The 27,079-nt window shown below is 44.9% G+C and overlaps 1 protein-coding gene across 1 annotated transcript in view; it reads right to left on the bottom strand.

Moving 5' to 3' along the window:
* The window catches only part of DOCK2 (dedicator of cytokinesis 2), a 418,491-nt gene that overhangs the window by 48,081 nt on the left and 343,331 nt on the right, over window positions 1-27,079 (bottom strand). Inside the window, exons 31-33 of the mRNA XM_035014007.1 lie at window positions 19,943-20,043; window positions 19,786-19,844; window positions 8,556-8,704 (exon numbers count right to left, since the gene is read on the bottom strand). Coding sequence (XP_034869898.1) covers window positions 8,556-8,704; window positions 19,786-19,844; window positions 19,943-20,043 — 309 coding nt within the window. The remainder of the gene's footprint in view (window positions 1-8,555; window positions 8,705-19,785; window positions 19,845-19,942; window positions 20,044-27,079) is intronic.

The following is a 27,079-nucleotide window of genomic DNA, read 5'->3' as shown; positions in this document are numbered from 1 at the left end:
TGACCACAATGAAAGACCGTGCCTAGGAACACCAATACGGAGAAAAGCAGAAAGGGGGAGATGGAGAAAAGCTGAGCCCCTGAGCTCATCCATACCTGAAGCTGTCATATTTGTATGAGCTGATGCCTCAGAGAGTAAGGACTGGGGACAACTGTAATGGTCAGAGATCAGACTAGGTAAGTGACTTGAAAGTGAGCACATACCCACAGTCCCACCAAATCTTGTTACAGTGAAGACGGAGAGTTTTCTATCTCCCTACTTTCACCATCAAGAAGCATCTCACCCACTTCAGTTCATGGTTTTTTCAATATTATAAAGGGCCATACTGGGTCCCTTTTCATGTCTGTAATGTAAAAACGGTTTGTACTGTTTTAATAACATGCCCTGATGAGTCCATCCACATCATGCAGTGCACTTCTCAATTTTACCATTAAATAAGAAACTGGCATCTGGAGAAAGGAAGGAGGCCCTTGGCAAAGGTCACCAAGGTCAAGGCAGTCTTTGGGTGGGTACCACTGGCTCCTCACCCAACCTCTCTACCCTCAGTCCTTAAAATATCTCCATGAGGTCTGGAGGTCATATTTACAGATGATCACTTTTTTTTTTTTTTTTTTAAGAGAGAGAGAGAGAGAGCATACACAAGCAGGGGGGAGGGGCAGAGGCAGAGGAAGAGAAAGAATCTCAAGCAGCCTCCACACCCAGCATGGAGCCTGATGTGGGGCTTGATCTCATGACCCTGAGACCATGACTGAGCAGAAATTAAGAGTTGGTTGCTTAACTGATGGAGCCACCCAGGTGCCCCAAGGAGGATCACTGTTAAATGTGAAAGTGCATGAAGAGCAGATAGCCCTGGACTGGCTCTACTTCAGTAAGTGTCAGGTATTAATACTCATGAGGAAGGAGAGGCTCAGGGAATTTAAGTGGCTTGTCTAAAGTCTCAGATGAATGACAGAGACCTTTTGGCAGGCTCTTTTCAGTGCACAAAGGATCAAGCCCAGTCTAGTTGGTTGGAGTCTTCAGGTGATTGAAGGCAGGGGCTGGAGTCACTCTTCCCTCAGCTCACATCTGTGTGCCATTGTTCCCTCACTTTTGTGTGCTGAGGGCCAAAGGAAAGGACCAGAAGCTGACACAGCACAAATGAGAAAATTTTCTGTGAGTTTCTACATTTGGGGAAGATTTATGGAAGGAGATACATAAAACCTGGAAGATGGATAGGATTGTGATAAATATGAAAAGGAAGGGAATTCTAGGCAGGAGGCATGCCTAATAGTGAGCAAAGGGTGGAGGTAGGAATGCAGAGAAAAATGAGGAAAGCTGTTCAGCAGGAGCAGAGTTCAAGAAAGAGAGAAAGGAAAAAAATTAGAATGAAGACCTAGATGGGGGCCAATATGACAAGGGTCTGGGCTGCCAGTCTGCACTTGAATCATGGACCTTATATGATGCATGGTACTAAGCATCTTGTAGGCATAATATCATCCAGAGTCAAGGGTTGGTGCTATGTTGATTAGAGATGTCTACTAAGCAAGCCTAGGACAGGAAGAATACAGCTGAAGGACTACAAGCATGGGCTCTGATGTTAGACTGTCTGGAAGTCTAGACGTGTCTGCTTCCTTCCCTCCACCATCTTGGGAAAGCTAGTAGGTCTTTCTAATCCTGTTTCAGAGTTTATATTAGAGGTCAGCAAACATTTTCTGTAAAGGGCCAGATGGCAAATTTTAGGCTTTGCAGGTTGGATAGTCTTTGTCACAACTACTCAGCTCTGCTGCTGTAACACAAAAGCAACCATAGATAATACATAGACAGATCAGCATGGCTGTATTCCAATAAAACTTTATTTACAAAAGCAGGTAGCAGGACAGATTTGGCCTATCAATATAATAGTAGTACCTACTGCATGGGGGTAGTTAGGAGGGCTGGAGGAGATTTCATACATAAAGCGCCAGGGGAAAGCATAAACTCACATATGCATTGGGTTTACTCATCTGTTTATGATTACTGCTAATGTTATTGCTATTACTGCTGAATGTTACTGGAAAGCAGCTCTGGGGGAGAAAAAACAGCATTTTTTCTTGTCTGAGTTGTTCAATGGTAAATGTTGGCATGATTCCTCCTCATGTGATGAACTTGCCTTTAGAGCAGAGAAGTGCATGGGGTAAATAAGCACTTGTCACAGGGTCACAAAAGAGCCTGCAGGGAAGGAAATTACAGGGTGCCAGGGCTTGTGCAGAGCTGGATGATGCCATACCATGCCTGAGCCCTCCAGGGCAGGTCAGAGAGTGAGGGTTCAGTCAGGCACATCCCAGAGCAGACTATGGCCGGTTTTGCTCCCCATCAGGGACTGTGCTCTGGAGTGGCTATGAGCACAGCTTTTGGCATCCAAGAGACTTAGTTTGAGCCTTGCTTTGACTTTTTTCCATACTATGTGAGCTTGAGCAAGTTAATAAGCTTTCTGGGGCTCAATTTTCTCATCTATTACATGGAGATTTAAAACAGCACCTACTTAGAGTGGTGCTGGGAGGAGTTAATGGGAAAACACGTGAAAGGCTTAGCATGGCGCTTGGCACATAGTAAGTGCTCAATAATTGTTAGCAATTATCATCATGACATTGTTGACATTGTCATTGTCAATAGCATCATAATCTCACTTAGTCTTTACAATAGCCAAGGGGGATGGTTATCATCATTCCTATTTTATAAAGAAGGAAACTGAGGGAAGTGGAACCTTTGTCTTGGGTTTCAAAGGATGGATGGACTTGACCAGAGTAGGCCCAAGGGCCCAGCATTTGCTCCCAAACATACACTATGCTGTGCCACTGTGCAGAGCTTCTGGCTTCTCCAAATCAATTCCATTTTCATCCACAGCTACACAACTGCATCACATTGTTGACTCCTCCCCCATCCCTGCAAGGTGGGTATTCCTTAAGGAGCAGCTGCAGGCTACTTTCACAGTAGTCAATGCTACAGAGGCCCAATACAAATCTTAAAAAGCCCTAGTCAGAGAAAAGGAAGTGAACTCTAGGAACCCAGCCCTCCTGGGTGGGCCTCCCTCTTCTAGCACAATGACTCATGGAGGCCTCACTTTTGCATCACGCCTTCCCTGCATTGCTTCTGCTGCCTCTCCTGACTGCTTGAGAACATCTTGGCTATTTTCATTATTTGTGTGCCTAGAATCCTGCAGGAGTATGAAATTTAGGAAACAAGAGCTCTTCTTCAAAGGTATGATGTTAACTTTGACTTTGTATGGGAGGGGCAGAGATAGTGTGAAATGCCAGGTTGGCAGAGAGATAGAAGGGGTGGAACTGGCCTCAATAAGTCAGACTGTGGCCTCCTTTGTTAATGAAATGCTGGTTTTCTGGGGGTGGATGGAAGCAGACTTGGGGCAGGGTTGGGGAAGAGCTGGAGACAATAATGTCATGTAAGAAGGGAGTCAGGGCAGCTTCCTAATTTTCTTGGAGTGATCTTGTCCCTGCCTGCTCCAGATCATCCCCTGTAGAGCTCTGGTTTGGGAACCTATAATGGTATTATGATATTCATTTTACAGATAAAGAAACTGGGGCTGAAAGAGGTTAAATAACTTACCCAAATTTATCCAGCCCATAAGCAGCAAACCTATCTGACTCTAAAATACAATGTCCACAATACAGTAGGTGTCCAGTATATATTTACTGAATCGATTGCTCTTTTCCACATTATGTTCTAAGCCATTTGGATCACCACCTTACTCCATGCCAAGACTCAGTTTCAGTGGGACCTGCTAAACTGATATTTCTGTCCATTAATTCATTCACCAAGCAATTACTGACCTTGTGCTATGTTCTAGCCGCTGCTCTAGGAGCTGCTATCCAATCCTATTACCTCTTCCATCTCTGAGAGAGGGATTTCCTCTGGAACCTCCTGCCTGCTATAGCTCAGACCCTCAAGCTGATTGTTCCACAGTCCTGTTCTACGATCTGTATCATAGGTAACCACTCTTCTCAGACTCTGTGCCCCAGGACTCCTACTCCTTCCCACCAACTTCACCTAGAAACCCAAAACCCCTCCCTCCACAAAGAATTGGCCTGGAAGACAGCTGGTCTACCCAGCCTCTGTGGATTACTCAAGCAAAGGTCAGCTACACTCATTACTCTACATTATGAAAATATTCACTGGAATACTCCTCCCTGTGCCAAGGCTTTTCCTCTGAAATGTGGTAGGATGCAGGTTTAAATGCCTCCATTCATCCTGGGAACACTGACGTGGTTCCCACCACATTTATGACAGGCACTTGATAGGAGCTAGTTCAGGAATGAGAGATTGGCTTCAGCCGTAAAAGAACTCATGGTCTTGCGACAGAGACAGATATATGAGTAGATCGTCATGCAATGTGGGACAAGTGATATGCCTGAGCCCTATGCAGGCAGGACAAGATGCATTTCACCCTGACCAGGTACAGTCATACCAGGTGCCACATACAAATGTGGCAACCCAAGGCTCCTTTTGCCGAAACTGCCCTGTCCATAGCCCCACCAAGGGAATTATGGAGTGTACCAGGGATGGGACACCCAGTCTGAGGCATAGGACAGAAACCCCTGAGATGGTCTTGGGTGAAGTGCTGTACTCATGAGGGATAAAAGTTATCAGTCAAATGCATCAGCTGTCTTATTTGGGCTAGAGGAGAAGGCAGGGAAATCTGGCAATGGGGTTGCAAAAGAAACTCAGAGCAGAAAGAGAGATTACCCCAGAGCCTTCTTTTCCCCACCACCACCCCCTCTTAAGTCCATCAGTGTCTAACCCCTTCCTGTCCTAGTTGCAGCCCTTGCACATCCTGCTTGAGCAAATCTGTCTTTTGCATCCATATGAACCACTGCCTCAGGAAGCACAAAGGGCTGTCTCAGAACGTGAGGCCTCAGCTGAAGTAGAATCTCTGAGTAGACTAAGTAGAATCTCTTCAGGTGAAGAAATCAAAGGAAGAGCCTGAGCAAAGGCAGGCTAGCAAGAGTACCACAAGATGTTGGCTACCAGGCCAGGGGGCATGGTGTGAACTGGGAGCAAGGGTCCTGCTATTTCCTTTAAGAAACTCAATTTTTGGAAAGGTAAGGCTGTCATCTTACAGGCACCTGGTTCTTAGCTGATAATTTTGGCATCATTCCCTAATGCTAGTTTGCAAGAAATGCCTCCTGGATTTCAGACCCCGTTCCAGGGTTCACTCTGGATTTGGCCATCAGGGCTGCTTGGGGTTCATGAGGGATTGGCTTCCTCCTTTCCTGGGGACACCTTCCAGGGCTGCTTACTTTGAACCAAGGAGACATGCCTGGATCTGCTCATTCCATAGCTGAGCTCCCGCCAAGCACAACAGCTGGTTTTTTCATGGAAAGCTGCCCCATTAGTCAGTCTGATTGTCCTGTCTCTTTTGATAAGGGAAAAATTAGGAGAAGCAATTGGGGAACATTATTACAAGGAACATAGCTTGGAGCGAGGAGTCCAAGGATGACCCCCATTCATGGAAAACAGGTGGGTAGATGTCATGGGGATGCCACAATAAGGAAATCCTTTAGGACAAAAAAAAAAAAATCATACTCAGGCAAGCCTCTGAAGGCTACTAAACACATGAGGACACAACTGTCAGATCATAATCCAGAAATGAAGGGCTTGCTTGTTTTCTAAATGTGGCATACTATCAGGTACTTGGAGTGTTTCCTTTGCACACCTGCTCCCAGGACATCTCCTGAGCCAGCTGTGCATACACCTCTGGAGGGAATGCTGATCTGAGCGTAAGTGTGATGCCCTTCATCTCACATTGTGTGCCCTCTACATGTTCCCAAGCTTCACACACTTCACTTCCCCCTTAAAAGGCAGCAGACTGCAAACTGCCTTTAAACACACACTCTGGGTTTCACCTTCCAGTCCCCCAGATCCCACCTGGTTGGATATGGTATCTTCCTCTATCTGACCTCCTGAACCTGATTTCTTTTCAGGCTCTTCGCCGAGGGGACAGCTGGCCACTAGCCTTTCTGGGACTAGAGAGCTCCTGCTAATTAATCCCTGGGCAGGAGAGTACCCTCTCACACTGGTATCATCAGAGCTAATTACAGATCTTCCTCAGTTTGTAATGGGGTTAGGTCCTGATAAACCCACTGCAAGTTGAAAATATAGTTAAGCTGAAAATGCATTTAAAATCCCTAACCTACTGAACATCATAGCTTAGCCCAGCCTACCTTAAACATGTTTAGGACACTTACATTGCCTATGGTTGGGCAAAATCATCCAATGCAAAACCTACTTTATAATACGATGTTGATTAGCTCATGAAATTCACTGAATATTATACTGAAAGTGAAAGAAGGGTAGTTGTATAGGCATAGGATGGCTCTAAGTACAGCAGGTGTTTACCCTCATGATCATGTGGCTGACTGGGAGCGAGTGGCTGACTCGAGCCCAGCATCACGAGAGAGAATCTACTCCATGTTGCCAGCCCAGAAAAAGAGCAAAATTCAAAATTCACAGTAAGGTTGTTTACTGAATGTATATCACTTTCACACCACCGTAGAGTCAAAATATCGTAAATCGAGCCAGTGTAAGTTGAGGACCACCTGTAGTGTCTTTTCCCCCTTCGAACAATGTTTTCCAAGGTGATTGGCAGAATGGCATAGCTAATTGATACTTCCTGCACAAATAAGTTTGGGAAACTGAGCAGGTCTGTTTACGGTGGAATGCCTCAGTGCTTTGACTATGTTAATGTGCACTGGAAATCTCCAAGAGGGGCTACCATGTGCAGTGGCTTCCAAAGGTATTCAGCCTCGAAACCCGCTTCCCTAGAGCATCTGTTTGGATTAGTGCTCCATGGAATATATTTTGAGAAACCATTGCTGGAGAGAATGCCATGTATTCTTTTAGTCAGCCAACATTTACTGTGACAATACCAGGGACTGGATAATGTCGTAGGCACAGCATGGTTTGGGGACTATAGTGACTTGCGTGTTGCAGTCTCTGCCCCATCTCTTTGTTGACGTATGACTTTGGGCACGTGATTTTACCTCTCTAGGCTTCAATATTTTCATCTTTAAAATGGGTATGATCATGCTACCTAACTCATAGGGTTGCAATAAATAAGATCATATGAACTGAATAGGGAAATTACTTATAGTGCCTGGCACATAGTAAGCACCCAGTTCATGGCAGCCATTTCTGTCATCATCATCATCACTTTTATTAGATAAGGATGAGGAAGATGCAGAGAATACTCAGGAATGAGTATAAGGCAAGGCAGTATATAATCATCATACCTCAGAGAGATAAAATGATGTAGGCATAGAGGGAAAGGTTTCTTAATGGACCCAGTTCAGCAATAGACTTTGCAGGATCAGTAGGAGTTTAGGTGTTGGCAGGCAGGACTGTGAACAGGGCAGAGTAGTAGCAGGAAGGAGAAACACACGGAGGAAGATGCTGACCGAGGCACCCCAATTCAGGTGAGCTGTGGGAATAGCTAGAGAACAGGTGAGGTGGGAAAAGAGGTGGGGATAATAGCTGACAAGGCTGACCGAAGGCCAGAGCAAGGAGGGCCCTGAACACAGGCAGAAGGGTTTGGACGTTACTGGGTGAGGATTAGAGAACCAATAAGCAAGAAAGGGGTAAGATCTGTAAGGATTTTAAGGAAAGGCAGTTTGGAACCTGCTGCCTTTTAAGTACCTATTTTAAGGGAAATTGTTTGGTGGCAGGAGATGGTCTAGAATGAGAGGCAGAAATGCTGGGGGAGGAGGAGGAAGAGCCCATTAGGGGTAAAACCAGATGGGAAGGTGTGGCGGAGAGGACAGGGGGTCAAGATCCGAGGGAACCACTAAGGCAGCCTGACAAGACTTAAACACCAACCTTCCTGAACTGGGTGAAACTACCGAACACTGCCAGGAACCTATCATGGAAATGGGTGCCTACTGCACTGTCAGAAGCTTCTGTAGTGACTGGGCTGAGAAAGTGGTCCTCGTTCGTTAAGCTTGACAGGACTTTTCAATGAAAATACTTGGCCAAAGACACTTGTGCTTCATGCAAGTTGCTCACTCCCTCCATGCTGGGGAAAGCCTCCTATTGCCATGGCAGCTCCACAGGTCTCTCCTGGGCAACGGGCCTCTGACACCATCCGCTGTCAATTTTGACTCATGGTTGAGTATGACTCCTGGGAGGGTCAGCTCTTTCTAGACAATATCAATCTTCCAGGTTGTCCCAGAATAGAAAGTGCTGGACAGAGGCAGGCACAAGATGGGGGCAGGTGGGAGCGGTGGGCTCTTTGGACACACCCTGAGGGAACTCCTAGGTAGGGAAGTAGGGTACTTGTACTATTGAGAAAGGGACCAAGCTGATCCACAGCAAGAAAGTGCATTTTAATCTTGGCCTTGGGCAGGAAAGCATGATAGAATGGTGACCAAATCCGATCTGCCAGGTCATTCTGGGCACATGAATAATGTCCCTATCCTACCGTCAAGCCCCTGAATGAAGCCCAGGCAGATGGAACGAGGATATTATTATAGGGAAATGGGCTAGGGATTAGGGAGGATGGCATGAGTTTCCAGCCTCATTTTTTTTACCTTTTTGAAATCCCCACTCCTTTGATATTCACACAGCATCATGTCGAAGAAGATTGGTATGGTGGCTTTCCGGAGCTCAGCCTCAGGGATAAGTGTCATCTCCAATATAGGTCCCACCATGCCTGGGATGAAGCAGATTTTGTTCTGGCCTGTAAGAGAAGAGGAACACGGACACATAAAACAGTTTTTGTGATGCACAGATCCTCCTCAGACCAAGCCTGGGGAAAGAAAAAAAAAGGGAGGCAGAATAGTAGAAATAATAGTTAACACTTATATAGTTGTTTACGGGAGCCAGGCACCATTTTGAATGCTTTCCATATATTAACTCCTGTAAGAGGTTCATGCATCATCCAGAACGAGCTGTTATTAAGGATAATAACATGGGTATGTGTAAAGCACATCACTGTTTACAAGGGTTTTCACCTGCATGGTCTCCTTGGCAAATGGAGCCCTGACGGATTATGTTAGTGACGGTAAATCACAGAGATATTTGAAATTATGCCTGCTCATATCACAAACCGTGTTTCTGAGACTGGAGAACATGCTTTTAGCAACTGTTTCATGAAACAAGAAAAGCAAAATTTGCTGCTAAGAATCTGCTATAATAGTAGGGTCAGTGGAATCCCTCCCCTTGAGGGAACTGAACGGCCAATGGAATGATGGATGGCAAGGCATTCCCACAACCCTCCCCTGGCTCTTGGCATTCTAGCTATGCTGGCCTGCTTCCAGTGTCGCAAATTCACTTTGTGTCCTCCCCCGCCAGGCCTACGCACACACTGCTCCTTTGTTGATAATAGTTTTTTTTCCCTGTCTGTGCCCCAGTACCCCCACTGTCACCTGGATTCCCCTGGATGGGTCCCAGGGGATATGTTGAGAAAGCCCCCAGCACATGCCCCCCAACCCCAGCGAGGTCAGAACCCCTGCACTGGCTTCTTGTGTTGGGCCTTCTCACCCAAATTTGCAATGATGGCTTCATTGTGGAATAATATGATAAATGTCTGCCTGCCCCATTTCATGAGAGTGTGAAACAATGTCTGTTCTCACCTCCGTATCTGTGGCACTGAGTATAGGACATTTAGATGTTCAATAAATGTCTATTGAATGAAGAAATAAATTTGTCTAGCTCCTACACTCACGAGCTAAATGACTTGGATATGCATCTTATAAAAATGCAATAGCAACACCCACTTGTTGAGAAGACCATGTGAAAATACACCTGTGTGTTACTTAGCACAGAGCCTGGAAGAATCAGCACCCGGGGGCATGGCTAGTGTGGCCCAGTGGTTAAGGGCACCAATCCTGGAGCTAGATGGCCTGAATTTATAAACTGACTCCACCATCAACTAGCTATGTGATGTTGGACAAGCTGATTTTACCGCTTGGGGCCTCAGTGTCCTCATTTGTAACATGAGAGAATAATAGTATTCATTTGATAGGGTCATTGTGGAGAATACATGGACGATTATTTCCCAAGCACCCAGAACTGTGCTTGCCACGTGGCATACTTGACACAATGTTAGCTATTGCTCTTCGGATGTTTGACCAGAATGGACCACTGAGGGCAGCCTTGTTGAGCAGAACTAAGCAGACTCTTGAGAATACACACAGGAGATGTGGCAGAGAAGAGGCACGAAGAGGGGCACTTAGGAGCTGCAGGGACTTCCTGGGGAGTGAGGTCAAGCATATCCACATAGCCCTCTCATTGAAGCTGACGCCTGGCTATTCCATCAGCAGCTGCCTCTTTCTTCTGAGTCTCAGAGCCTAAGAATCCCATCTGGGTTTTCTCCATTCTTAGGACAAACACTGGGGGTCTTTACCTGGGGCAGAGAGCTTCTGGGGGTGCAGAAACTCAGGTGGCATGGTGTACAGCCTGGTGCTGTTCCTTTCAGTTAAAGCTCAGAAAAGGAGCCAAGAGAGAAGGCAGCAAGAAAATGAATTTTCATTCAGTCTAAATGAGGCTTAATGTTCAAGTATTCCCCCAGAATTCAGATAAAAAAGGCATCATCCTCAGACTATCTTCAGTTAGTGAGAATGAAGTGAAGTCAGGCAGAGAGTTGAGTGAAATATAAAGACACTCTTCCAGGATATCTGCTTCATTATATGATGCATTTGGATTACACTTGAGCTTCAAGCCTTTGCTTTGGCCCAAATAGAAAAGAAAAAAAAATTTTTTTTTACTTTCTAGCAGGTTTATAGTAATTGTTAATCTAGGTTTTTTATTTTGTCCTTCAAGATCCTTTAAACCCACAGTGGGGTTTTAAAATTCAAAGTCAAGTGCAATAATAAGTAGAAAGTAAATGGGAAACTGTCAGATAAGCCACCACGGAATGGAGAAATTGCTTATGCAACAAAGGCCTTTAGAATACTGGAGGGCATTGGCTATGATAAGGATATATTTAAGATGGTTTAAAATAAAGAGCGGACATGCTGTAGACCAAGGATTTCTTAAGATACTTTTGACCTGCATTCTTTGCAGTAAGTTGAAGAGATGTTTGGAAGAATAGGGAAAATGGAGATGCTGATCTCTAAATACAGTGTGAGCTGAATGCCCCTTACAATGCTTCATGAAGAAATTTTACTCATTTACATCAAAAATGGAATTTCAGCTCATTGGATTTTGTGTTCAAATAATCTGAATGTGCATGTATGTGTGTCTTCATATACTTAGACCCGTGTGCATGCGCACACACAGAACATATTTGTAGCTAATTGAATGCAAACTCATTTGAGGGGAAAAAATCCTCATTCAAGAGACACACCTGCTGCTGTATTCAAAAAAAGGCAAGGCAAGGAATCAGTAAGAGGGTCTTTTTTCATATAATGGAGATTGAATCTCACTGAGAACAGATACCAATTAGAAAAGGCTTTTAAAGTGCCAGTAAGTCAGCAGGATAAATCCAAATGCCAAATTACATAGGCTCTGGGAAAGGCTCTGGTGGTAATGGGAGCGCAGAGAAGAGCTTCAGTGTGGGGGTGGAAAGGAGTCCTGTGTGTTCCTTGGCCTGGCTTTCTAATCTGTACAATGGCCTCATCTATCACCTTTCAGGAGGAGACTATAAGACTGAACGCAAAGGGTATGAGGGCACTAAGAAGATGACCTGGCATAAAAGAAAGAGGGAGTAAGGGAGGTGGGAGGGAAGGAGGAAGGAAGGAGACCATCACTGCGAGCCTGCTGAGAGGAGTGGAACACGTCACTGACCTTGCGAGGCCGATAGGGACAGAAGGGGCACTCTTTCGGAGAGTATATCTAAAGGTGGACACAGACTCTGAAATGAACAGAGAGGAGGACTCTGAAATAAAGCTGGGCTGAAATGGAAAGATCACTCATTCAGTTCAAAAGGGGAAGAACCCAGATCTCTGCTGCTCTGACTCAGGCTTGGAGAAGCTCCTTTCTTTTCTTTTCTTTTTTTTAAAGATTTTATTTATTTATTTGAGAGAGAGAATGAGACAGAGAGAGAGAGAGCATGAGAGGGGGGAGGATCAGAGGGAGAAGCAGACTCCCTGCCGAGCAGGGAGCCCGATGCGGGACTCGATCCAGGGACTCCAGGATCATGACCTGAACCGAAGGCAGTCGCTTAACCAACTGAGCCACCCAGGCGCCCGGAGAAGCTCCTTTCTGGCACTGTTCCGAGACAGGCAGTCTGTTTGCTCCTCATCATCCAGCATGTGCCTGGCTCCAGATCCCTTCCAGGCCTGTAGAACCACTGAGCCATACAACCTGGATTGGGTCCCACTGCCGCCACTCCATGGCTGTGTGGCTTTGTCATTTAACCTTCCCGAGCCTCTGTTATCTCATCTGTAAAATGGAGATAAAAGTAATCCCTGCCTGGTAGGATTGTTGAGAAGCTTAGAAGAGTTAATATAAACAAAGGGCTCCGCAAAGGGTCTGGCTCATTAGAAAGGCTCAGGAAGTACTAATGGTGATTGTGGTGATTTTGGTGATGATGGTGAGTACGATCAGCTCAGCCTCTTCTGGATTCTGAAAGAAGCAACCTGCAAAGACATGTTCCAGCTCACGGAGCTCCCTGGAGCTCTTCATGGAACTTTTTAGGCCTGTGAGTTTATTTGTTCACCTCCAGAGTAAAGAGCAGGCATGGGGAGAGAGTCAGGATGGATTTATCTTCTCTCCCATGGCGGACACTCCGACCCTCCTGACTGTTCTCTATCCTATCTAAATATTTTATAATCTGTCCTCAAGTTGTTTGAAAAGCCCCAATCTGATCATGCTGATCCACAGTTTACAATCCTTCCATGGATTCTGCTGCTCTTGGGACCCAGCTCCGCAGGCCCATTTGGTCCGATGCCCCCACTCCATGACCCATCTCTTCCTCTTGCATGCCTGCCCTCCCTCCATGGCCTGCCCCTCCTCCTCCGGCCTGCATGTGTGCCGTCCCCTGGCCACCATGCTCCCCCTTCCCTCTCCCTGACCCCATTTCCACGATGGACCCTACACCCACCTGCCCTCACAAATAAATCCCATTCATTCTCCAGTGTCATTCTACTGAATATGGAAGGTACAGCCACATGTATCTTTGCAGCACTTGAGGTTAGTCGAAGCGGAGATGTGCTGTGAGTATGAAAAGCCCACAGATTTCAAAGAATGAGTTCTGGGAAACCAAAAACAAAAGTAATTTATCTCAATGTTTTGTATTGATTACATGTTGAAATGATAAGATTTTGGAATATGGGGTTAAATAAAATATATTGTAATATTAATCTCACTATTTCTTTTTACTTTAAAAAAACCTGTGGCCATCAGAGCATTTGCATTTAGATGGGTGGCTCACATTCCAGTCCCACAGGACAGTATTGCTCTGGAGTAAGGTTCTTCACTCTTCCTCACCCAGGCCACCCTGGGCTCACTCAGGAGGCAGGCATCCTTTGTAGACTTCCCGGGTGCTACAGGCTTCTGCTCTGCAAGTATCCCCCCCGGACCACAATGAAACAGCTTTGCAATTAGTAGGTTACCATTCAATGCAACGGCCAAAAATCCATGAGGTCAAGAGCTGTATCTCTAACCTGCTTCCAGTTGTAGCCCCAGCCTCAGGCACAGTGCCTGTCATGTAGAAGGTACTTTTATTAGTTTCCTGTTGTTGCTGTTGTAAATCACCATAAACTTAGTGGCTTAACACAGTACAAATTTCTTATTTTATACTTCTGGAGGTTAGAAGTCTGAAATGGGTTTCATTGACCTAAGATCAAGGTGTGAGCAGGGCTGAGTGCCTTTTGGAGGGTCTCAGGGAAGAAACTATGCGCTTTCCTTTTCCAGCTTCTAGAGGCCACCTACATTCCTTGGCTCCTGGTCTCTTCCTCCACCTCCAAAGCCAGCAGGGAATCTTCTTCAAATCCCTCTCTGACTCCCCGGTCTTCTTTTATTCATTTCTAAGACCCCTGTAGTTGCAGTGGGTCCACCTGGATAGTCCAGGATACTCTCACCATCTTCAAGATTCTTAATCATGTCTGAAAAGTCTGCTTTGTAAGGTGATAGATCCACAGTTTCTAGGGATTAGGACATGGACATCTTTGGGGAAATGTTATTGGGCCTACCACAGTGCTCAATATTTGTTGTTAATTGAATGAATCACTAATTGAATGGATGGCTGGCTGGCTGGCTGTCTCTGTAATCCCATTTTCTATTTCTTGCCAGTTGCTTCTTCCCAACCCTAAGAAGCCATGCTTAGTGCAGGCTGGTTGCTCTCCTGGAACACCTGTCCTTTCCCCTCTTTCTTTCAGTCTGGACACAGGCCAACCTGGGGTCTCATTCAAGAGCTATTTGCCCCAGTGGAGCATCTGTATTGTCCTCATCTACCTCCCATTTGCCTTAAGTCTTCAGTCTCCACCACACATTTCATGTTAAAGAACACACTCTTAGTTTGTTCTACTCTTAGAACTAAATGGTGGCTCTTCCTGGCAAGGCAGGGACCATGCCTTATCCTTCCCCAACTCTCCTACCCTTCCCTGGAGCTTAATGCTGAGCTGGGCACTCCATAGATGTTAAAAAAAAGTAAAGGCCCAGTTGCTCTCACAGCTTTGCCAGGAGTGACCTCCCTACATACAAGGCCATGACGCCAGTCGCTAGAATTTGTCTTTCTTTCTCACAAAGACTCTTAACACAGCAGCCTGACGTTAACCTAAGTGAATGTGGAATGGTTAAGTGCAGTCATTTTGGCAAAATGTGCATTGCTTCACTCTAAGCAGAAATCAAATGTTATGATGTTACACTATCAGGAAAAGTACATTCCATTTGGCATAGTCCCAAGATCGAAAAACGCAATGGTATTAACCCTTTAGTGGCCTGGTCCTAGTAACAAGATGTGGTCCTTTTCTCCATCAATACCTCCCCGCATGTACCCTCTCTCACAAAAGCGCACACACATACACACACACACAGGCATGCAAACACATATTTGTCTAGGCTTTTCTCTGAAAAACGTTGAATAATCTTCAAGCCTGAGATTATCTTTGCAAAGAGCTATCTCATAATCATAGGATTGCTCAAATCTTTCCTGATGAGAAGAAGATGATGATACTGATGATCATGGTGATGACGCCCTGATTGCTTCGGGCATTAAAATAAAATATAAAAGGTTAACATGCATTATGATTTACTCATTATCCATAGTCTCTGAAAAACAGTTTGCTATTTCACACTCTTTGAAAATAATTTGCATATTCTGAAAAGAAATATTAGTAAGAACATTTGGACTTAGGATCAAGAGACAGGTTCTTTCACCTCAGCTGAGTCACTGATTTGTTGTTGACCTTGAATGTCCTTATGCCTCTCTGGGCCTCAGTGAGCTCACCTATAAAATGGGGGGTGGCTTGAATTAGATGACATACCAATTAGGGATGTAACAGGCATCTGATTACCAAGGCTAAACTGAGTAAGTTCTGATTTAGCTTTCTCCCTTAACAAGGAGTCTAAAGATGGTCAGTCTAGAGCTACTCCTCCATCTTTATCATATGACTTTTATCTTTATAGTTTCAAACTGGCTATTGCACCTCCAGGCAGCTCGTTGTTTTCCAGAAAGGAAGACGGGGGAGGACTATGGGCAAAACATGTGCTGTGTTCACTGAATTTGTCCCTTTCCCTTTAGTTTTAACTGGACAACATGGATTTCCTGAAACCCCAACAAGTTTGTTTCTGCTGATTCTCTTTGGACAGAGATGGATCACATGGTCATCACCTGCTACAAGACATTGTTAACTGAGCAAATTATGTCATGAAAAAAAAAACAAAAACAGGATTTAGTTAAGCAGGAAGAAGGGAAGAATGGCTATTGTGTGGGCTCTCAGCTGTGCCTGCCACAAATGGCTTTGAAGTTTCACTTGGTCTTGGATATTCCATGGATTGTACTTTAAAACCTATTATTACCCACTACATTCATCTCTAGTGTATACAGTGCTTGGTCCTGGTTTGGATTAGCAGGTTAACTTCATTAGCACACTAGGAGAAAGCATGCTAATGCCAAGATCTAGTAGAACACAAGATGGGGTGGGTGGGGATGGGGAATTACCCATTCACTCTGCCTCCTCTGTCTGTTCTCTTACCCCTGAAGGAGACAGGCAAGGAGAAGGCAGCTATGCAACTAATAAGTAACAGGAAAATCCCTTCAGGCTGATATACTTTCCTCTTTCTGGAAGTCCAGGCCAAGGGGTGAGGAGGGTGGCCATCTTTGCAAAAGCATCCTTTACTTCTTGTTCCATGCAGTGGACATCTGTGACTTTGACCTCTCTACAACTCCATAAACCTCTTACTTTGGGAAACTCTACCTCCTTCAATGGATGTAGGCTTGGTGGGACCATCAGTGGAGGAAGGCCAATAGAATGATGTCCCCTGGAGACAAGAACTTCAAGCAGGATGATGCAGGAATGGACCATGCTAAAGGCAAAGTTATGCCACCTGCCTTGGATCCTAGAGTGGCTCTGGCCCTGTCCTTCATAGCCTGGTTTTCCTTGCCCTTCTGATTAAGTACCTTCTCTGATTAAGGCAGGCATAGTCAGTTTCTCTTTCTTGAACTCCAAACCCTAACAAGTACATCTTTTAATTTCCTTAATTCATCTGACAGGTATTTGCAAACAGGGAGGATTCTGTGATACTTTAGGACAGATACCCAGGCCAGGGTCCTTGCCCTGAATCTGCTTCTTAAGCACTATAGGACCTTGTACATCCCTCTTCACTTCTCTGTGTCTCAGTTTCCTCTTTTGTAAAATGGTGGGTTGGACTAGACCTGTCGGAGGTGCTTCAGAATTTCTTCCCAGAAAATCCTCAGGGGTCTACATGGGAGCTCAGGGGTGGCCCGTTATAATGGGCTCTGGGCCCCCCACCCCACTTCAATTAGAATAGCTTGGCTTTCAACCAATTTATGTATTGAGCATGAGATTCTTTTTTTTATTGGCCCTCCGCTAAAAATAAACATTTGAACAATTCTGGACAATATGATCTCTAAAGGGCCCTTCCAGCTCTGATGTTCTGTGATTCTAAGCAGGTGGAATATTTGGTAACATCTTTTCATTCATCAGCATAATTGGGAGTGCAGGAACGTCTGCCAAAACATAATCTATATCTAAATAAAATCTTCTGTGTGCAAAACAACAGCAATGAAGGACATTCTGGAAAGAGCAGGCTGTGTGGAAGAATTAGAGACAAACAAAGCACAAATCCCTGCTTTGCAATCCTGGCAATGCCTGGGCTGTAGGTGTGGGAAAGAAGGTCCACCCCAGCTGTATCTCGTCTTTGCTGTCATAAAGCAAAGAGTGCAAACTCGTACACAAACCGAATCTGGGCCCCGTGCTTTATTGGGCATATTCAATGCTTTAAAAACTTCCAATTAGTTATCGTCAATATTCAGAAACTGGAAATACATTTAAAAATTGTGTTTCTTGGGCGCCTGGGTGGCTCAGTTGGTTAGGCGACTGCCTTCAGCTCAGGTCATGATCCTGAAGTCCCGGGATTGAGTCCCACATTGGGCTCCCTGCTCAGCAGGGGGTCTGCTTCTCCCTCTGCCCTCTTCCCTCTCATGCTCTCTGTCTCTCATTCTCTCTCTCTCAAATAAATAAATAAAATCTTAAAAAAAAAATTGTGTTTCTTGGCTTCTTTTGAAAAACTGGAAGATGAGACATCATCAGCCTTGCATTCGAATGGGATAGCAATCGACCAGACGAGGACAGGAGCCGCCCCTTCTAGCTGGGGCACATTTGCTTCACGTTGTTACAGGCCCAGCTACTTCCCATACTCCTGACCCTGTGGCCGTGTGCCAACTACCAGGTAGGTCTGCACGTGCGCCATGCTTTTTTGTTTTTCCTATTAAAGAGTAATGGCAAATGACACATAAAATATTTTTTATATCCCTGTCCTTATCCAAAGTGGAAAAATAAAAGACAGACTGAGGAAGGCATGCTTTTCTAGAAAAAGAGAACAGAGACAGTATTTCTTTACAGAAGTGGTTGTCAAATAGGGGTCATTTTGCACATTCCTCTCCCCCTCCCCAGGGACATTTGGCAATGCCTGGAGACTTTTTTGGTTGTCACAACTAGGGAGGATACCATTGGCATCTAGTGGGTACAGGTCAGGGATACTATTAAATATCCTGCAGTGCACAGAGTACCCCCACAACAAAGAACCATCCAACTCCAAATGTTGACAGTACCCGGCTTTACGGATGTCTGTGTGTTTAACATGCCCCGGCCCCTTCCCTCTTTGACATTACCTGCCTGGGCCCTGCCCTTCAGACACTAGTGATACAGGTCTGGTGTTGATGATGAAAGAGCCAGAACAGGAAAAGTAAGCTCTGTCCTGATGGGGCAAGGGGGAGAACAATGATAAAAATTCTGACCTGGGCGTGGCCTCCATGGCTTCACTCTCCTAGTTTTTGCTCTTATGAAACTCATAAGCACCCTGGGAGAAGGTGCTATTTCCCCAGATTATGCCCAGTGTCACTCCATCCCCTTGCTTTGGACCTCATAGCTTGTAAATGACAGGATAAGGCCCAAGGCAGGATGTGGCAGTCAGTTCTGGGCCTGGTTGCCCGCCTCTCCCTTTGATTTTGTAAAGCAATCCGTAGCCCTTCTGCTACCAGTGTGTACTCTCAACCCGAGTCTGGTGCTGCCAGTGAGCACAGAGCAGCGACGGATAGTCTGTCCACTGTGCTTCCCCTGCAGCAAATGGACCTTGATGGAAAGGGCAAGAAACTGCTGTCCAGGAAATCCAAAGAGAACTGAAAGATACTAAGAAGGCTGGGAAAGCAAGAAGCAAGGTCAGGAGAGGTCATTTAGATTGAACCCCTAAAATAAGCACAATCCCTGTAAGTGGCTCCCCTGAAGAGGGTCACTGTCCAAGCCCAGGGCAGAGCAACTTGGCAGCAGAGGATCAAGGAGGGCACACACAAACTGGAGATGAAAATACCTCTTTACTTATAACTCTGCATCGACCTGTCCATTTATCCATTCATCTTTTCAGCACATATTTATGGAGCAAGATTCAGGCCTTGAGCAAGGTGTGTGGCCCCTATCCTTGCGGGACCCAAACCAAGCTCTGGGCCTTGCAGCTGTTTGATCTCAAGCAAGTTACTTCCCTCTCTGAGTTTCCTGATCAATAAATGGAGGGGGAGTTTTTCCATCTTGTAGGAGGTGATGTGAAGGTTAAATAAGACCTACTTAGCACAGGCCTGACTCAGAGGTTCAGTAAACGTCTCCCAGATTCCAGTTCCCCTTCCTTCCTCCCAGGGGTACCACATGGTTCACCCATGATTTCTGTAGCTCCCCGAGACAGGGGTGGCCTCTGAGGTCACCTGCCAGCTCACATCATGTCACAAAAGACCCTCATCTTCCACAGAACCACTTCTCTGTGAGGTTGGAGGGTCCTGTGTAGATCACAACATCACCGACGAAGCTGGAGGCGGAGTGGCACACCACTTAGCAGGAAGCGTATTTGTGATGTGTGAGGATATAAGTTCCTACAGCAGCCCTGCCCTTCCTCCTTTCTGTAAATTCCAATCTGACTTCTTAAGCCCTCAGAGGCACCAAGCAGAAGCAGACCCAGTTTGGGGGCGGGACGTGGGGATGGGCATTCTCTCTCATCAGGCACTTATCAAGGACCCGGGATACACACAGTGATAAACTGTTATTTCAAGCTCCCACTGCTGAAACCCCCGTGGCCTCCAACAGATGGTCTTCAAGAAGGAGCCTGGCATGTGCAGATGTGTCTGTCTAGACGCATGTGCCTACTCACCCAGCTTGTACCACATATCACGGATGGAGAAGCCAATTAGCCGTCTCATGTCCCCGTACCTAGGAGAAACAACACATGTCATCTGCTTCAGGCTCCATCTCCATCTCCGAAATTCTCATGAAACCCCCACTTCAGGAGACCCAAACGGGCAACCTACTTATTGAGGATTTTGTTGTACTTGGCATGCGAGAACTGCTCCAGCTGCAGAGAGTCCTGAGTGATAAAAGCCACCGCCAGATGAAAATAGTTGTTCCACAGCTGTAAATGAAGGAAGAAAGAACAGTTATGGCGAGGGTCTGCAGTGGGAAAGTGAATTAAATGCTGGGCAGTGTGAATAATTTATGAAGACGGCAGAAGAGAGTGACAGAACGCATTGCATTCTGTGCACTGCAATTTTCGAACTGGCACTGACTCCGAAATGAACATCCTGGCCAAAGCAAGAACAATGGATGGATTTCTCTAGGTGTTGACCACATCCCTCTCTGAAGACAGGGCAAGGAGAGGGATTTTAGGGCTGCTTTGAAAAAATTGCTTCATTTTATGTTTTGAAAGACAAATAACTCACCCGAGCTGAGTGCCCTGGTAGAATTAGAGGTTGATGAGGGTTATGTATTTCAGGGATTCTCAGCCTCTCTGGAAGTCCTCCTTAATCCACCTAACAGCTCACAGGACCAGCCTGCAACCCATTCTGTCTTAGAATATTTTGCCTTCTCCTTCCCCTTAGTTCAATGGTTTCAAAGTATGGCCCCAGACCAGCAGCATCAGCATCACCTGGGAACCAGTTAGTAATGCAAATTCTCTGCCCCTCACCCAGCCCTACTGAATCAGACCCCAGAAAGCTGGATGTTTACAAGCACACTGGATAACTGTGATGCTCGTTGGAGTTCAAGAATCTCTGAGGGCCTAGTTTATATGCAGACTTACTGTAATTTTAACCCTTACATGATCACTTGGTGCTAAACGCAAGGGTTAATACTAAACACCACTCCACTGGCTCGTGGTGAAATAGAGCCAACGAAGGGCTCAGCACATGGCAAGTGCTCCACAAGATGAGAGGCCATGATGGTGACACTGGTACAACCTACAGCACCTGAGAGATGGAGCCTCAGTGAACCCACCTGCAAAAGGGGCACTGTACCCACTGCAGAGGGCCGCAGTAAAGATGCCAGGAAATGATACATGTATAGGGCATGATTCTCTGTAAGGGCTCAGAAGCACTTGTTAGCCATATTGTTCTTTTCATTAACCTAGTGATTCCTTTGGTACCAAAGCAAACAGTACAACCTGGCCCCTTGAGCGCTCAGGGCTATTATCACAAGATGCCAAGGCCCTATAAGAAACAGATGGGGGAGAGCTTTGTTGGACAAAGCTCATCCACTTTCAGCCCCCCTCAACACTGACAAGAGGAAGGGTAACACTAGCTAAAGAAATCACTCACCATTGAGACCTTCATCCTTAACTCAAAGATGTTCACTGGAGGTTTCAGATGGCCAAGACTAAGTAAAAGGCAGTTCTACCCTTGATAACATCATTACTGCTGCCCAGAGTATTACTTTCAAATGGGCTTGTGGTTCCAGTTTCAGATAGAAGAAAACAAGTACTTCACTTTTACCATGGTCCAGGTACTCTCTCATATATCCCTCCTTTCATCTCTCAAAACTTAGTAGCTATCATTCGTCCCATTTTATAGATGAAGAGACTGAGGCTTGGGGGGGTAAGTATTTTTCCAAAGGTCACTTAGTTATATATACAGTAGATCTGGGATTTGAACTCAGGCCTTCTGATCAAGGCTCAGGACTCTTTCTACACACCGTGATCAGTCTTTGGCTGAGGATGCACTAATATATATTTATTGAACCCCATCCCTGTGCCAGCCATTGTCATCATATGGGCATAGGGGGTGGTTATGCAGACGGCCGTCCCTACCCTCATACAGCTCACATTCTGTTGGCGGGATAAGTTTTTCTTTCTTGAAACTTTATCTCCCAGAGTCCAAAAGACCAAGCTGCTCCCGGTGTAGAGTGAAGCAGCCTCCCAGCTTGTGGCGTCCATTAGGTCAACTCTCCACACAGAGACCAGAGGATCTTTTTAAAACAAGTTGGGTTCTATCACTCCCTTCCTCAAAGTCCTTCAAAGGCTTCCCAAAACCATTAGAATCACATCTCGAGCCCTTCTGTGTCCGTAGTAACCCTGCTTATCCAAACACACTCAGCTGTCCTTCCTCCTCATGCCCCCATGACCTGCAGGTTCTGAAAATGTGCTGCTTTGGTCTAAGCCCAGACCTCACACCTCCTCACATTTAAGACCACATGAAAAAACAAGCCAGGGAAACAGAAAACTTGGTCAAAGGACATGGAAAGGGTTATACTGAATGTGAGAAATTCCTGATTTTAGGAAATTTCCGAAGAGTAATCAGGATACAAAAATAAATAGATATAGAACAACATAAATTGAATTGCTATTGCTTTCAAAAATAATTCCAGAAATGTTTCCCTAACACATCTGAGAACACACAAACATGTCAAACCTAGAGCCTCTTGCTAGTCTCTGTTCTGATTTAGTCCTTCAAAAATGTTTTCTCTGCCACCCCATTCCTAATTTTTAAAATTTAGATATAATCCGTATATCATAACAGTCACTTTTTAGGGTATAGAATTTAATGGTTTTTAGTATATTCACAAAAGGTAATACAACCATCACCACTTAGCAGTCATTCCCTATTCTTCCCTCCCCTTCAGCCCCTGGCAATCACTAATCTCCTTTCTGTCTCTGTGGATTTGCTCACTCTGACATTTCATAGAAATGGAATCATAAAATATATAGCCTTTCATGTCTGGCTCCTTTCATTAAGCATAATGTTTTCAAGGTTCATCCGTGTTGTCACATGTATCAGCACTTCATTTATTTTTATTGCTGAATACTAATCTATCCTATGGATATACCACATTTTATTTACCCATTCATCCACTGACTGACATTTGTGTTGTTTCCACCTTTTGGCTCTTACGAATAATGCATCTATGAATTTCTACATACAAGTTTTTGTGTGGATGTAAGTTTCTAATTCTCTGGGGTATATCCTTAGGCATGAACCTGATTTTCCTTTGTCTTCCCTCCTTGAAGATCTTTGCGGGCCATGAGATCATAGATCCCGTGTCTCTTTTTTCTTAGTAGATCAGAAATGGTGCCCCTAAGGGTCTCACCCACAGCCTCTGCCCAGTTTTGCCCCATAGAGCAATGTGGGACCCACTCTGAAACTGAGGGAACGTTGTCATGGTGAGTGGCTCTATGCAATGCCCTGAGAGGTGAGCAGTGGCCACAGCCAGATACTTCTGGATCTCATAATGCCTCTGCTCTGAACCTTCCTTGACTCTTGTTCCCAAAGAACCAGGACAAAGGACACTAACATGCCTTTTCAGACCTCATTAAATTTCCAGTGTTTTCTCCCTCAACAAACTGCCTATTCTAGAGGGGGCTGGTCTGCTCAGACTCCATAGATATAACGTGAGCATCCTGGTCTCCTTGGCTTGGCTCCCTTACTGCACCTAAGTTCTATTCTTCCATCAGAGCCCAGTTCGAGATCCATTCCTTCATGAAGCCTTCCCAGATGGCAGGGCATGACAGGTCTGCTCAACCCTTCTGAATCTGAGTAGCTCTTAGTAGGCGCAACCACAGATGTGGGTCCTCTGTTCTACACCTTCCCTTGTGCTCCACTCAATTTCCATGACAGCATCATCCAGTGGTTAGGAGCACAAGCATCAGCATCTCACAGACTAGGATGTGGATACCAGGTCTATCTCTTACTAGCTAGGTTGTCTTTGGTGACTTATTTGACTTTTCTGAGCCTCATTTTCCTTACCTGTAAAATGGAGAAAATAAGGGCAACTACCATCATGGATTGTTGTAAGTTCTGGGTAAAATAATATGAGCATGAAGTCATTCACCACAGGGGTGGCACATGTCAAGTGCTCAGTAAGTAGAGTGGTGGCATTGTCTATAGTGCTGATCGTAGATTATTTGAATGCCCTGTCTTTCCAACTGTAAGCTCCACAAACAAGAGTCTTGTGTTCCACTTATTTGTATCTCTAATGTCATATTCAGCACAATGGCTTAAATGGCTTGAATGTAGCAAGGCTCTAGGAAATATTTATTTATTGATCACCATATTAGAGAAATTCTCCAGTTGTTTCAAAAGGCCCAGATTTTTCTTTCCTCCCTGGCCCAAGCTGCCTGGTGGTATTTCTACTAAGTGCCCAACTCAGCTGGCTCAGGGAAGCCAAAGATGTTTGAGCCACACACATAGGTCTTTTTTCCCTGGGGGAAGAGGTGAGGTGACTTCTGATTGGGGATTTAGTATTTTGAAAGAATAGGACAACAGAAAGAATAATTTTAAGGCTCATCTCTTCCAACTCCCTTATTTCACAGATATAAACAGTGAGATCCAGATAAATGACCACCCAAAGTCATACTGCTAGTGGGTATAACTAGAATTTAGTTATTTTCAATTAACTCTCAAAAAATTGAAAATTTAATACACATATGGTCAAAAAAATTAAATGGTAGAAAAGATTAAATGATAAAAAGTTTATTTTCTATCCTACCTTGGACCCTAGTCTAATTCGCCAGAAAAAAAAAAAAAATTAACAGTTCCCTGGATATTCTTTCCAAAAATTTTTTATGTATAAACAAACATGTATAGACAGTTCAAAAATAGTCTGCTGTAGTTTGCTTTTTTCTCTCACCAATATATCTTGCATATGTGTCCATATTAGCCTATATAGATCTACTTCACTGCCTTTTATTGCTGCATGGTATTCTGCTATAAGGATATACTTTAATTTTAACCAATTCCCTGTTTATTTAGATTATTCTAAATTATCTAGATTGAGTCCAACTTTTTTTTTCCTTTGGCATCAGTGCCGTAATCAACATGTTTGTTTATACATTTTTGTCCATGAGAGGCTGTAACATGGTATACATTCCTAGAGCTGGAATCCTTTAGACACGGGGTCTATGCAGAATTTGTGGTTGTTTGTTGTCTTTGTTGTTGAATAGACACTGTAAGTTTGCCTTCCAGGATTCCACTCCAATTATCAGCTCTATTAGCATGGGCAGTTGCCTTACCCCTCTGAGTCTCCATTTTCTCAGCTGGAAAAATGAGGCTAATAGTATGTAAAGGGAGGGAGTTATAAGGACCAGAGGAGGAAATCGCTGTTGAGAAAACTCCTACTTCATCTTGCGAATGCAGTTCAACAGTCATTTCCTAAATGGCCAGTGGTGGTCTAGTGGTAAGCCTAGCTGCCTTCCAAAAATCACTTCCCGGGGAAGCCTTCCCAACTTCTGCCCTAACGCAGATCCACCCCTTCACCTTCATCATGCCCTGTCTGCAGGATTTATGACATGTTTTAAGCTGAACTAATTTATTTCCTGTCTCCTCTAATGGATATAAGCATCTTGCAGGCAAGAACCCCCTCTTTTTATTCACTGTTGTATATCCAGTATTTAGCGTTGTGTCTAACTCAGCATGTGCTTACAAGCATTTGTTGAATGAGTTCATTAATGAGCCCAGCACTCCCCCTGCATTCTTGTTAACTCCTCCCTAGACACTATGATCTCTGTAGTATTATTCTCCCATTTTGGAGATCAGGACACTGAGGCCCAGAGAAGTTAAATAACTTGCCCAAGGTGACACAGCTACAAAATGGCAGGGTTGGCATTTGAATCCAAGTGCATCTCTCTCTAGAACTTGTATTCTTAACCACTCTGCTCTTCTGCAAAAATTGCTTTTCTTTCCTTTCTCAGTTTCCTTTAGCCTTGGTTGTTGGTCCAGGTTTCCACTGGGTCTTCTGAATTTTTACAGTCCTTACAACAGACACTCAAGGATTTGATCCTATAAGATTCACATTAGCTGCAAATTATTATTTACCCCAATTCCATTAAAAAAAAATAAAGCACCCAGCACAGTGTTGCTAACATGTCTCTGAGCTGCAAAGCCATGGCTGCCATGGGCATTCTAAGGAGGCCACTGATTTTGGGAGTGAAAGGTTCCAATCATAGATTTGGGTTAGGAACATCAGGTCAGAGGTTGTCTGGGGCCCTCAAGCTATGGCCAAAGAAGCTGTCCTTAAGCATGTGACCATCTTTCTGTGTGGTGAAGTTGTCCCACCTGATCCTCCCTGGGGGGTGCTGTGAGCCTCTTCAAGGCTTTGATGGGTGCTCTGCGTGGTATGTGCTCCCTCTCTCACCTTTTTTGCCACTACAAGTTACATTTCCTATTATAGAGACCAAGCCTGCCCTCAGTCCTCCATTAATAGCTGGGAATATCCTGGAATATCCTTTTCATTTCACAGGGTCTCCAGTACAGGTTCAAAAATGATCCGAAGGTAGTCTGATGCCCAGAAGCTGATCCAGAAATGCCTCAAGGCCAAGGCTGGAATTACCAAATGCAGAGCGAATTACAGCTTCCCAAGTAGAGAGAATGTTCTTAGTAGTAATCAGACAGCTGCTTAAGACAGAAACAATCTTCCTGGAGCCAAAGAGCACATCGGAAGTGTAACCATGGATTCCTGGCCAATCAGAGTACCCAATATGGAGAGTCTAATCCCACAGCCAATCATTGCAGAGCTCTCTATCCCAGGGCCAGCAAGAGCTAACTAGGGCAGACAGTGTCTCTGGAGCTAAATAGAGCTGTCTCCTAGATTTGAAAGGCACTCTGTTTTTAAAAGACAGGGCAGAAGAGTGGAAAGGGCCTGGGCTTTGCAGACAGGACAGCGACTGAATTCCAGCAGCTCCTGCTTAGATGACCTTTAACAGGAGAGTCAACCACTTATTTGAAGCTCAGTTTACTCACTGGTAAAATGGGTAGATCCCAACCCAACAGGATTATGCCCTAAGGAGACGCCTAATAAAGGTTAGTCACCTTGAAAAGCTTGGAATCTAGAAGATGGATTCACAGCCTACTATCATGACTCTAAGATCCTTGAGGGCAGGGCAGTGTTCTGCTTTGCTTCTGAGTTCCTCATAGCGTGTTAACAATAGTCTGGACCTATGAGAATTGCTCTTAAACAGAAATCCTTGCTGAGTTGCATTTGAAATCCTCTCTCTTGGTCTTCCCTGACCAGCAAATGGATGTGAATGCCAAGGCCCAGCCTCCCGAATGGGGGTTGGGAATGCAAATTATTTTAGCCCTGGGCAGAAAACATCATTTCTGTAATTCCCAGGTCTTGTCATCTGCAGAGTGGCACCCATAGAGCTTCTTGCTTTTTGTTCTTTGTATCATAAAACCACAGTTCCA

The sequence above is a fragment of the Mirounga leonina genome, unplaced genomic scaffold, assembly GCF_011800145.1.
Source record: "Mirounga leonina isolate KUSES-001 unplaced genomic scaffold, KU_Mleo_1.0 Mir_104, whole genome shotgun sequence".
Classification (NCBI taxonomy): domain Eukaryota; kingdom Metazoa; phylum Chordata; class Mammalia; order Carnivora; family Phocidae; genus Mirounga; species Mirounga leonina.
The sequence above is the reverse complement of the archived record's forward strand: the minus strand, read 5'-3'. Positions and strand labels throughout refer to the sequence as shown.